The following is a 13,982-nucleotide window of genomic DNA, read 5'->3' as shown; positions in this document are numbered from 1 at the left end:
CCTACGCATGATTTAAAGAGTCTAAATTATAATGACAAGATATTTAATGTTTTATTTTTCATTAGAGTTTTAATAACGTTATACACTCAATCTAAAATCAATAGTATTAGCTCCCCAACGGAGTGGTGTATATTAGGTGATTTTAGAAAGGCTAAACATAATCGGGAATCATTTCATATAGATAGACAAGGTATTGTCTTAAGAGATATGGAGATGATGGGATTTGTCCGCCAATAGTAATAATGAACTTCGCCAACCGAATAAGTTATTGGCATATTGGTTATCCGATTTTTCATGCAGTAGTTAAGGGACCCACATATTATTATTTTAATGGAAGTGCTCACCTAATAGCAAATGAATCTCTACAATAGTAATAATGAACTCCTTCAACAAGATAAGTTATTGACATATTGATTGGTTGATTTATTATGCTACAGAGTTGAGGGACCCGTATTAATTAAAAGGGATTGTTCACCAATAATGATAATGATCTCTTGTCCGATTGAGATTTATTATATTATGTGGTAAACAAACTCATTTTAATTTTAAATACGCATGACAGAATTAATAATTCACCTTGCATATTGTATGAATGCATTTATATTAAGATTAATTATGTCTAATCCAGTTTATCTGCTTGCTTACATATTCAATGTAACTGGACCTCATTAATATTGACTTGGAAAGGAACTTTGATATTTTTATTCACAACGTAAGGGTACAAATGTATTTACTACTCCTAAACCTAATCCTTTTACTTTAAGATACCCAAGAGAACATTAATGCTTTGAATAAGTGAAATAAGGCAAATGAGATGACTTGGTGCAGTATTCTAGAGTTTACCTCGAATACGCTCCAAAGCTAACATTTACATTATTTTATTTTCTTCAAGTATCATGTTAAAATTCAATAAGATGTTTTGGTGAGATTAGATAGAGAGTATGCCAAAGTACTATGTCAGACTTGAATAGCATCAAGATAGCATAAGGAACTCCAGTATGAAATCGAATTTTGGAAAATGATTGTTTATTATTTAAAAATTAGCTAGAGATCAATAGGGCTGACTTGGGTGGTAAGTTTCAAGTTGACATGATTATTGCCTTGTTACCAAACTCGTTCGACTCTGTTAGAGTGAACTAAATAAGGAATCAGTTTGAGTTCACACTCGCTGATATTCTTATAGAATTGGTAACAGATGAAGGGATAATCAAGACTATGGGCATTCCTATCAATCTAACCTAGTCTATACCATCTTCTTCTAGGCCCAAATGGACGGGCAAAGCAAAGAAAAAGGATGATAATAGGACTAGGCTAGCACAAAACATAGGTATCTAAAAGGTTAAAGGGAATAAGGCAGTGTATGTTGAGGGCGAAGGAAATTGTTTCTTTTGCTGTTAACTATGACACTCAAGGATGAACTGTCTAAGCAATGACGTGGCATAGGAAAATATATATTTAATCATTGAGCCATGTTATGTGGTTGTATCTATTAATTCCTGATGGATAGATTCTGAAGCCACTAAACATGTTTGCAATTCGTTGCAAGGATTTCAGGAATCCAGAAGCCTCGATGATATGGAATATATTTGTACTTGACCTGATGACAAGGTTGTAGCTAAGTTAGTGGGAGTATTACATCTGAAATTAGAGAGTATGAGGATATTAGTATTAGAGAATTATCTTTATGCACAGAGGTTAGACGCTATCTAATTTTTGTTTCACTTGTGGTTTATAAAAAACTGGATCGTTATTTTGTAAAACTCGTTTTATAAAATTGAATAGATATGCGATTGCTTCTGGTACATTGAAAGATGGTTAATATACTATAATCACAAACTCTTAAGATTTGCAGGATGTAGAAATTAATGTTGCATCTCTAGATTGAATGTTAAGAGAAAATTTGTTATTCCTGACTCATTGTATTTTTTGGTGTCTATTTTTGGGTTGTAATCAATCAAAATGAGATTCAAAGATTGGTCAAAGAAGGTTTATTACTTAGTGAGGCAGAGGAGCCTAAACCAAACTTGTGAATTTGAAGGATAGATAACTCTAAGGGGTTAATCAGCCAAATGAAATAGACATAAAGAACAATTAGAGTCGGTACACACGAACACGTGTGGTCTTATGAACATCCAATCAAGATTACTCACGTTTTGAATAAATTACCTGTTGCGACACAAGTCTTATACTTTTGGTATATTCCAAGAGGGTCAAGACTGATGTGGAGCACAGATTAGGTAAACTTATCAAGACACTTCGATCTGATCGAGTATTTGAGTATTTCTTGGGATAGTGCAAAGACCATATGGTCAATGAGGGTATTGTGTACCAGTTTTCCGCAATTGATGCTAAATTAATTTAGGTGTCAAATAGGAATAACAGAATTCCACTTAACATGGTTAGATCTATGATCAGTTATGCCATATTATCTCTTTCATTTAAGAGTTTAGCGTTAATGACATCAATGCGCATTATGAACTGCATTCCATCTTAGTCTGTCTCAAGGATACCGTTGAGCTGTGTTTTTGACTAAAATCTTAGTTTGAATCACATGCACATATGGGGTAGTCTTGCACATGTGCACTTGATATGGACAAGTAAGTTGGAAACAGATCATACGCATGATAGATTTGATAGCTACTCTAAAGGTCACTAGGACGGATTATTTTATGATCTCAATGATAAAAGTTGATTGTTTACACTCACTGTTTATCTATAGGAGAATCATATTATGAATCATATACTTAGTAGCATAGTGTTAGAGAATATGGTATGAGTACCAGATGTACCACATATGAACACACTTATTATAATAGAGATTGAGAATAATATATGAATTCCCTATTAATGCGTTAGCATCATCTAGTACATAGATTCCTGCATCGGTACATTGAAGTAGTAGGAAGATTATCATCCAATCCGACAGAATCATGTTTTTAGGTGAGACTGTTATGGACATCCCTGTTAAACATGAGTTGGACCCAGTAAGCTACACGGAAGCGTGAATCGATATGGATACAGATCGTTTTGGCGAGTTACTATGAAATCAGAGTTGGAATCTATGTATTCTAATAAATTCTGGGATCTTGTAGAACTTTCTAGTAGGGTGATACCTATGGAAGGCAAATTAATCTACAAAAAGACACCAGAAGATTTCTTAGTGAATAAATCATTAGTGTACAAGGGAATGTCATTATTTTTCTGATTCTATATATATTGATGACATCCTACTCATTTAGGATGATGTGAAAGTTTTGTCATCAATAAAAAGGTAGTTGTTCAATTACTTTTAAATGAAGGATCTCAAGATATAAGCTATATTCCTAGGATCAAGCTTTTGCAAGATCAGGTTAAAAGGAAAATAGGCTTATCTTAATAATCCTACATTAATAAAGTTTTGACCAAGTTTGGTATGCATAACTCAAAGAATGAGTTCTTACTTTATTGATATGGATTGCTCTCTCTAGTAAGTAGTTTTCCAAGACTAGCAGAGGAGATTGAGTAAATGAGACTGGAACTATATGCTTTAGCATATGGAAGTCTCATATATGTCATGGTCTATACCAAATAGGACATCCGCTACATAGTAGGGATAGTCAAAAGATATCAATCCAATCCTGGACTTGATAACTGGTCTGTTGTGAAAAATATCATTAAGTATCTAAGGAGGACCAAGGATACCATACTCATTTATGGATATGATGATATGGTCCTAGTCAGGTATGCTAGTTCTGATTTTCAATCAGAAGTAGATACTATGAGATTCATGACTTAGTGTATGTTCACTTAATGGAAGGGAAATCAGTTGGTAGATTGTTAAGCAGATTTCAACTGCTGACTCAAACCTGCAGGTGGAATATATTGCAGCCTTAAAGGCGGCAAAGGAAGCCTATTGGTTTGATCTCACTGATTTGGAGGTTGTGGAGTATACTAGCCTTCCTATTGAGCTATGTTGTGACAATAGTGCAAAAGTAGTCCAAAACAATGACCCAAGGTTCTATAGAGGAACAAGATACACTGAGAGGAAGTATCATGTTCTACATGATATTGTCCGGCAAAAAAATGTACTTGTAGCTAGAACATTGTATTGGAACACAACTTTATTGATCCATTATCAAAGGTGTCATTGATCAATAATTTTGATCATCATCTGGATAACATTGGAATTCGGTGCAATTTGAATTGGCTATGAGGACAAGTGGGAGCTGTTGGGATTTATATGCCCTGGCATAGCAAATTCCTGTTTGGATTAAAGTGACATATGTTCCTGACATTTCTGAAATATTTATGTTTTATACAATTGGTGAATTCAATGTATTATATTTCGATTCATTATAGAATTGATAGTGTCCATTTGATTACAAGAGATATTTATATATATGTATGTGATGGCAATCAATGCATGATATATAAATAGTAATCATAAATGGTTCATAGTCGGTAATTATGGATAGACTCATAATTAATTAAGATTTGAACTGGATCCGCGTTAGGTTGAGATATATTGCGAGAGCCATCGTATGCAATTGCTCCCTATCACCGTCATGGCATTTGACTCTTAAGCATGAGAAAATTATAGACTTTTTTATAAATTAATAATTACTTTGACTTGTTCAGCGGATTCTTCGGAATCCTTAGACCGACACTTTGGGTAGTTATGTAATTAATAATTAGAGGGTTATATTTTCAATATTTGCATCATTGCTACTTATATTTATTTTGTATTGATTATGGTTGATCACAAAGTAAATTCGAAGGCCTTCGTGTGTTTTTAGACAAAATAATTTATTATATATTTATTTATTTAAATTATTATTTTTGTCAAACAAATGTTTTATTGTGATTAAGCCAGAAATAATCAAAGGTATCAAAATAAATATATTAATTAAGTAGTCGGATTGATGACATTATTTATTCGATAACTAATTATGCATAGAGGGGTCAAAGTGCAACATTGACTTAGAGGTTATTTATTATTTAATTGGAGTTCAATTAATTTTTTTTAGTGGAGTAGAAATTAATTTACGAAATTAATTTAATTGGGTCCATAGACCGGGCCAATTATTAATTCATTGTAGCCAATAAAAATAATAAGCCCAAAGGATTCTCACTCATAACCCAACTTGATATTGGAATCATATTAGATTTGAGATATGTGAATTAGAGATTGAGAAGGATTTATAGTTTCCTTTTCCTTATTTTTATGTTGCCTATATATATACATGGTCTATGTATATTTTGGTTGTGTGTGATTTTTAGTAGAAGGAAAAAGGAATATATTTTCTCTTTCTAGAAAATTAGGGTTTATGTTCTCATCTAATGGAGGCTCCCACAAGTCTAATTTTCCAAGGTCATTCATGGAGGCATATGAGTGATTCCTAAAGGTAAAACAATTATCAAGAAGATGGAGATCCAAGAAGAATGCATCTTGCTAAGGAATCTACAATAAGTGAGAACATTCACTTTAGAGGAGAGATCTAAGGTTTACTCAAACCTTGATGTAAGTATTCAATCTTTTAATTGAATGATACATCGTGTTTTATTTTTGCATAAAACTTGTCTCTATGTAATGAATCAAGATCTATGAATTTAAATCTCTCGAAAAGTTTTTAAAACTAGCACGTTTCCTAACAGTAACAACAACAGGGGGACGGTCATCAAGTATCAATAATTACATTGCAATCTTACTTTAGAAAACCTAATGCATAGGACCAAAAAATAATTTTTATTATTTAAATATATATATAAAAATTCCAACAATCTTCCACTTGGTCCATGCACTCTAAGTTTTATAAAATGACACAATGAATTGCAACAACACTTTATAAAAGTCGAGTGACCACTCATTTTTATTTATAAAACACAATTATTGAAATTGATGGATTCAAACTTTAGAACACTCTTTTCCCTAAATTTTCTCAATAGTGGATCATAAATGCGTAGTATTTTACGAAATGTGCAAACTGCATGTAGTTTAAATGCACACCTCTTTGCCGGGAAATCCACAATCTATTCGGATTGGATGAAATTGAAAAAGACAATGGAGATAAGACTCGATTTTGAGAGGACGGAGTTTAGTTGGTTCTATATGAAATGGTGGCTTGTGCAGAATGAACTTGCTTAAACCATTCTTATTTCTTGGCTCGAGTGGTCCATTCCGGACTGTGCATTGGCATGTGCATAATTTGACACTTCCGTGACTCACTCGTGAACTCAAAGATCCCATCTTCATATTCAACACCTTTATCCGACGAAGTGTCGGATTATATTACTGCAAATCTTTACTTCTCTTTTGGAACTCACCCATGGGATATGGTATTCTTTTATCTTGTTCCCAGTAGGTGGGAGTGAAGTTTTGCCCTTTATTTCTTTGGATAAGAGCAGTGAGATTAGTGTTATTATTATTATTATTTCTTCGGAAGAGTCGTGATTAAGGATAGCAAAGTTTGACACAATCCGTTAACACGACTCAAAAACGACACGAGTTTAATGAGTTTGGCTTGACTTTAGTCGGGTTCGGGTTATAAACGGGTCGACATGACTAATCTATTTAATTAATTGTATTTTATTTGAGTTGAAGTGGTTCAACCTTTATATTTCGTATATATCCGTTTAACTATACGTGTTATAAATAAATTTATATTTAAATTCTAAAATAACTATTTAAATTTGTGTCTTATAATTTATTTTTTTATAAACTACAGACTATTTAGTAATAATTTGGTTGGATTGAAACTTATATATTTTTTACTATTTATTGTTTGATTAAGTATTATTAATAATTTAAATAATAGAATTTTTTAGTTTAGTAAATGGGTAGTATTCGGGTTAATCTATTTAATAGAATAACCTTAAATCGACACAAAACGATTATGACCCGCAAACACAACTTGTCATCTTAGTGATGATACAGAATTTGAAAATCCAACTACTTTTATTCGGATGAAAGATAACATCATTCTATTTTATGACATCATAATGTCATCTTTTCTCGCTCATATAAAAGAGTGGATTGGACTACTTATTATTTTGGTCTTCAGAAATTTCAATTTTGTCATCTCAAAAAATAGACCTGATAACTATCAATCTGAAATTTAGTGGCCTCTGTCTTTTTTTCAAAATAGATGTCATAACCATCAAGTCTTTTCAAGAACATTATGAAGCCCTTTGTCACATAAAAAACTAAGAAGAAAAAAAATAAATATAGGATTACAATGGATAGTGTGTAGCCCATGAAGAACCTAAAGTTAATGATTTTGACACCCTTTTTATTGAGAAAAAATCACCCCGAGTAACACATTAAAGATTTACAAAACAAATTGAAACAAGGAAGTTTTACTTTTGAGAAATACTTGCAACAAAGTTTTATACAGTACTAAATACAAAATTTTCTTTTACCTTTTTGGTATCATGTATGTTATTTTACTAATTGTCCCAAAAAAATTTATTAAAATTTTGACTGAATAAAATGAATATATATAAGCTTTATATTAGATTCATGTTATATTAAATTCACTAAAACAAATTTGATGCATCCTTTTAAGATAAAATTAGAAAGATGATTTTTTATTCTTGTGATTTTTTTTTTAAAGAAATGTGAAGTAAAAAATTTAAAAGTAATGAAAATAATTCATTTATTATTTACAAATGTAACGCATGCAAAAGTATTAGCTGTAATTAATTTATAACACGTTATGAGTAGTTTATTACCAATAGTGAATTTGATATAATTGAACAGTGAATTTGGAAGTAAAGAGCATAATTGGTATTTTAGTGGGGTATAGTAATGAAGGGCAACGTGGAAAAAAGTACATTATTAAATAAATTTTGATTATTTAAAACTATATCTCAAAAGTTTAACTTATTTTATGGAAATTATATGAGACTTTTTATTTATTTTTTAATTCAATGTTTCCACTTTAGTGGTTTTATTTCAATGTTTCTTTTGGCCGAGTTTGGAAGGAAAAGAAAAGAAAAAAAAAGGTAATGGAAGGAAATGAAATATTGTGCTTTGTATTAAGTTTTAAAGTGTTGGTTTTGTTATTCTTCCAAAAAAAATGGGAGAAAAAGAAAGTAAAGACTTTCATTTTTAATGAAATTTTGTCATTACAAATTTGCCTCTATTTTTAAAAAAGATAAAATTTATGAAAAAATACAAAAGTAAATTTGTCTTTATTACTATCATTTTTTTTTTTTTCCTTTTATTAATCAATCATAAACCATATCCTCTCATTTTCATTCTTTTATTTTCTTTTTTAACTAATCTTATCATCCTCCTCCTCCTTCTCCTTCTTTCCATATACATATATATATATTTTTGGTCACCAAATATAGCTTTATTAAGCCAAAATCTTTTATTTAAAGATTAATTTTACTCGCACCCCTTTAATTTTGATCAAATAACATATTGAAACACTTTTCGAAATAAAATAACATTAATTTCTTTTTGACTTTTATTTTGACTTATAAATGGTTGACTTATGTATGAAATGACTTAATTACTTATAAAACTAATGTTTAGTCACCAAAATATCCATAACCCTATTAAAACTATCCAATCTTATCTTCTCACCACTCTCTTTGTCTCCACCCACTAGATCACCGACTCCATTTTTATGTCATTGATGAAGTTTGAAATAAAAAATGACTCCATTTTTATGTCATTGATGAAGCTTGAAATAAAAAATAAAAAAAAAATTTTATATGATTCTTATATTGTCCTTTTGCATAACAAAAATGGGTTACATTCAGCCACCACAATCACCATCACCACCATTTCCACACCGGTCACACACACACATATATACACACAATCACACACATATATCACCAGACCATGGGAGAACACAAATTTAAATATGGAATATAAAAATTGAATGAGTATGCAGAATTTTAAATATATATATATATATATATATCGAACTCAGAGGAGCCAAATGGGTATGCAGAATTTTTGACAACGTAAAAATCAAATTAGCACAAAATATAATTCCATACTAATAAAATAAAAGGAAAAAAAAAAAAAAAAAAAAAAGGAGATCCATAGCCTCATTTCATAATTCAAAAATAATTTTTGCCTTCTCCGTTATAGAAATATTGAATCAGTGGGTCACATGAGGGAATGGACACTGAACAACCACAAAATCACCACTCTTATTGTGCGTATAAGCTTGTATATATATACATATACATGGGTTGTGGAGAAGAGAGGTGAGTGATCAGTGAGTCTGTAGAGGGTTATGAGACCTTGGAAGGAAAAGTGGGTGTGCAGAAGGTTGGAAGATAAAAGAAGATAAGAGAGTGAATTTTAGAAAAAGAAATAAATGGGGGGTAATTTTGTATTTTAAGTTTGTTGATATTTTGGATTAAAATGAATTAAAAAATTAGGAATGAAATTGTCTTTTCTTATGTTTTTAATAGTGTTCGAAAAGGGAAAATTAAATCTAAATAATAATAATAATAATTTATAAAAGATATTTCAATAGAATATTTAAACAAATTAAAAAAGGTGTCCATAGAAGTAACCTTTACTTAAAAACATTCAAACTACTCAAATTGACACGTGAGTTGTGACAGGTCAGGCTTCTCATTAATGCATCCTTGTGTCCTTAAAACGAAAAATAGCAAGTCACATTAAATAAAAAAATTTCGAAAAGCCTCTAGTCCTACACAGTTCTAGAGTCCAAAAATATATCCTTGTACTTTAATAACAGTGCAACCAAAATTGTCATTAAATAGTTTCAAGTCACATATTTAATACTGAAGCAAATCATATAATAAATGCTCCCAAGTTCCCAACATAAAATGGATTTGTTCAAGGAAATATTATTTCACAAAATGCAATTATCTTACTTACTCAAAAATAAAAAATAAAAAATATTGCAATTATCTCACTGTTGCCTAGCAAAGTAACTAGAAAACATAATAAATTTGACAGTATTGTGCTGATGCAATTTTTTTTTTTTTTTTTTAAATTTCTCAAATTTATCTCGGGTTATTCCAGAAAAATAGAGTGGAATAAAATATTTTTCTCAAACTCCTTTTCTTACAAACTCCATTTTTTTGAACGACCAAGTAGCAGCACATCAGCTCATTTATGCAAATTCTATTCTTTTGTTATATTTGGTTGGATGTAAAATATTTTTATAAAAATTTATTTTTATTTTTTGATATTTGATTGTTATAAAATATTTAAAGAAAAAAAAAATCTAACAAAAAAAATTTAATAATTAATTTTTGACAAATTATTTACACAAAATATTAAAAAAATAATATATATATTTGAACCTACATGTAAAATCACCAGGGAGCCAACATGTATCCACCTACGACAAAAACTGACTAATTGCTTTTGTAGAAGAATGAGTAAAATTAATTGTTAATTGATTCCAAAGAACCTAAAACTGTAAAAGGGCAGGTGGGTTTATTTGTTGAAAGAAGCATGTTACAGAAACAGTTGCTTTTGCTTTATAAATACAGAGAGGTCTCAGTGTTATCTGTGCAGCTTGCAGGTAAGTTGTTGGTTGGCTGATTGGGGTTTGGGTTTTCGTTTACACTTTGTGCAGAGCCAACTCAAATGGCTTCCTCTCATTTCCCTTTCTTTCCACTTATTTTCCTTCCCCTCCTCTTCCTTTCCTTCTCTCCCTCTCTGCTTCTCTGCAATGCCTTCCATGGCCAACACTACCCCCTCCACCACCACCGCCACCCACACTTCGCCTCTCACAACTACAGAGACGCTCTCACCAAATCAATCCTCTTCTTTGAAGGTCAGAGGTCCGGGAAACTTCCCCCAAACCAGAGGGTCACTTGGAGGAGAGACTCTGGTCTCTCTGATGGCTCTTCCTTTCATGTATGTGTACATTTTCTCACCCTCCAAACACACTTTTTCTTGTCATATTGTGAAAGGTTTGAAGTGGGTTTTGTTGATTTTGGTGTGTGAATGTGACAATGCAGGTTGATTTGGTTGGCGGGTACTACGACGCAGGGGACAATGTCAAGTTTGGGTTCCCTATGGCTTTCACTACCACCATGCTTTCATGGAGTGTGATTGAGTTTGGTGGGTTGATGAAAGGTGAGTTGCAGAATGCTAGAGAAGCCATTCGTTGGGCTACTGATTACCTTCTCAAAGCCACTGCCCAACCAGACACCATTTATGTCCAGGTTTGTGCTCAAATCTCTCTCTACATTGTGTATTTCACAAAATGGGACTTCACAAATTTTTGGGCATTTTAGCCCCCATTATGTTAAGGACAAGAACAGAATCACAAGGGACCATCACAATGCCATCACAAATTAATTGAGATTATAAACTTTATTTTATAATTATTTTTGGGCATTTTAGGTCCATATTATTTGGGACAAAACAGAGGGCTTATGCTATGGGGTTGGGTATGTTTTCATATATCTAACTGTGTGTGTGTTTTTTTATAGCCTTATAGATGGGTGATGCCTGCAAGGGACCATAACAATGCCATTACAAATTAATTGGGAGTTTTTTTGTTTTTATTTTTGTTTTTGTTTTCGTTTTTTGTTTTTGGGCATTTTAGGCCCATATTATTTGGGACAAAACAGAGGGGCTTATCACTTATGTTATGAGATTTGGGTATGTTTTTTTTTTATTTGTAAAACTGTGTGTGACTGGGTGTATGTGTGTGTTTTTGTAGGTGGGTGATGCCAACAAAGATCATGCTTGTTGGGAGAGACCAGAAGACATGGACACACCAAGGACTGTGTTCAAGATAGACAGGAACACCCCTGGCTCAGATGTAGCAGCTGAAACTGCAGCTGCTCTTGCTGCTGCATCTTTGGTCTTCAGAAGAACTGACCCCACTTACTCTAGGCTTCTGGTCAGGAGGGCCATAAGGGTATGTTCGGATGAACACAAACCAACTCTTGATACATAGCAACAAACAACATATAATACTATTTTTTTACCTAAAAAAAAAACATATAATACTATTTCTTAATTTTTTTTTTTTTTTTTCACAAATCTCAGCTTTTATGCTGTTTGTATGTTGAAATAGGTATTTGAGTTTGCTGATAAGTACAGAGGTTCGTATAGCAATGGGTTGAGGAAAATTGTTTGTCCTTTCTATTGCTCTTTCTCTGGTTTTCAGGTAATTAATAATCCCATATTTTTTGCTTTTAATTTTTTCTTTAATAATATATATATTTATATTTATATATATTGTTATTGAAGGATGAGCTGCTGTGGGGTGCTGCTTGGTTGCATAGAGCCACCAAGGCACCAACTTATCTCAACTACATACAAGTAAATGGGCAGACGCTTGGGGCTGATGAGACTGATAATACATTTGGTTGGGACAACAAGCATGTTGGAGCTAGGATCCTTCTCTCTAAGGTCCCTTTTCTCAATATTGATTCATCACCATGTTTTCAATTATTTCACATGCATATTCATATGACTTTTCATCACCATCCTTCTCTCTAAGGTCCCTTGTCACTTTTTTTATGGAAGTGGTTTAATTAATTTTTTGACTTTTAATCTAATTTACAACATTGCCCTTGCATATTCAGTCATTTCTTGTCCAAAAGGTCCAGTCCCTCCATGATTACAAAGGCCATGCAGATAACTACATCTGTTCTCTCATTCCAGGGGCCCCCTCCTCTTCTGCCCAGTATACCCCAGGTCCTCTCTCTCTGTAGATTTATTCTCTCTCTTATATATATATACACACATATATACATATGTGTGTGTGATTTGTAATGCAATAGTGGCTTTAATTTAACAGGGGGACTTCTTTTTAAGATGAATGATAGTAACATGCAATATGTGACTTCCACCTCTTTCTTGCTGGTGACCTATGCAAAGTATTTAACCTCTGCCCACAAGGTTGTTAATTGTGGTGGTGCCATTGTCACCCCTAGGAGGCTCAGAACAATTGCCAAGAAACAGGTACATATATATATATATATATATTAGGGACATTTATGCCATTTCTTTTATGGTGTGTTAGTGTTTAATTTGTTTGATTATGTCCTTGGTATTGACATTTAGAATGTGTCACATTTAACAGGTGGACTACCTACTAGGAGACAATCCCTTGAAGATGTCCTTCATGGTTGGATATGGTACAAGGTACCCACAGAGGATCCATCACAGGGGATCATCCCTACCGTCCGTCGTGGCACACCCAGCCAAGATCCAGTGCTCCTCGGGCTTCAATATCATGAAGTCCCAATCCCCTAACCCTAACATCCATGTGGGGGCGGTGGTCGGTGGGCCCGATCAGCACGATTGCTTCCCGGATCAACGGTCGGATTACGAGCAGTCGGAGCCAGCAACCTATATTAACGCACCTCTTGTAGGAGCATTGGCCTATCTTGCTCACTCATTTGGCCAACTCTAGTGTGTGCCCTTAAGACAGTGGCACCAAAATTCTAGCTTATATATTAGTAGTATCTAATTGTGGGGTTCAAATATTCCCTTGGCTGTGGTTAGGGTCGAGACCTAAGGCTCGAGCCCCAAACCTTGTGTGGCGAGGTTGTCAAGGTGATATATAGTTTATATTTATAGATTATGTTAGGTTATTAATTTAGTAACAGTTTGATGTATTGTTTGAGTACTACTTTCGTGCCTTAAACGGCATTTTATCTGTGTGAAATATTAGTATGAAATGGCCATAGAGCTGCTCTTTTAGTATGTTTTGTCTTGCTTTGGAACTTGTATTATGTTTTCTAGGGTTTAACAAGTAAGGAATCCTCAAAGAAGTCCAACTTCTTCCAAAAAGTGGTGGTATCCATACAATATATGTGTATATATAAAAGGGATGGAGTTGCAAAAAAATACCCCTCAATTTATATGTATGTGTGTGTGTATATATATATATATATATATATATATAGTTGTACATAACATCTTTGTATTGGAAAAATTCTAAAATAATTTTCGAGATATCGTAATTCCAGTTTTCTCAGTCAATGAATCCGGTGATGAAACTCCCCTGATGGTTGATTCAGCG

General features: G+C 32.7%; 1 protein-coding gene across 1 annotated transcript; it reads left to right on the top strand.

The window, feature by feature from the left end:
- The first annotated feature begins 10,496 nt into the window (after nucleotides 1-10,496).
- LOC132306264 (endoglucanase 17-like) lies at nucleotides 10,497-13,663 on the top strand. The gene is made up of 8 exons (XM_059803589.1): nucleotides 10,497-10,849; nucleotides 10,954-11,160; nucleotides 11,664-11,864; nucleotides 12,024-12,116; nucleotides 12,200-12,361; nucleotides 12,538-12,649; nucleotides 12,753-12,916; nucleotides 13,038-13,663. The coding sequence occupies exons 1-8, from the start codon at nucleotides 10,577-10,579 to the stop codon at nucleotides 13,368-13,370; spliced, it is 1,545 nt and encodes a 514-aa protein (XP_059659572.1). The 5' UTR covers nucleotides 10,497-10,576; the 3' UTR covers nucleotides 13,371-13,663.
- Nucleotides 13,664-13,982: the final 319 nt, after the last annotated feature.

The sequence above is a fragment of the Cornus florida genome, unplaced genomic scaffold, assembly GCF_030987335.1.
Source record: "Cornus florida cultivar Cherokee Brave unplaced genomic scaffold, ASM3098733v1 CherokeeBrave_3.0.0_Hap2_Chr05, whole genome shotgun sequence".
Taxonomy (NCBI): Eukaryota; Viridiplantae; Streptophyta; class Magnoliopsida; order Cornales; family Cornaceae; genus Cornus; species Cornus florida.
This window is presented reverse-complemented; position numbering and strand designations above follow the sequence as displayed.

Coding starts and splice junctions, on each gene's coding strand:
- LOC132306264 (XM_059803589.1), top strand. CDS start 10,577: ATGGCTTCCTCTCATTTCCCTTTCTTTCCACTTATTTTCCTTCCCCTC. Junction 10,850..10,953: donor CTGATGGCTCTTCCTTTCAT/GTATGTGTACAT, acceptor GTGACAATGCAG/GTTGATTTGGTTGGCGGGTA. Junction 12,117..12,199: donor GCTCTTTCTCTGGTTTTCAG/GTAATTAATAAT, acceptor TTGTTATTGAAG/GATGAGCTGCTGTGGGGTGC.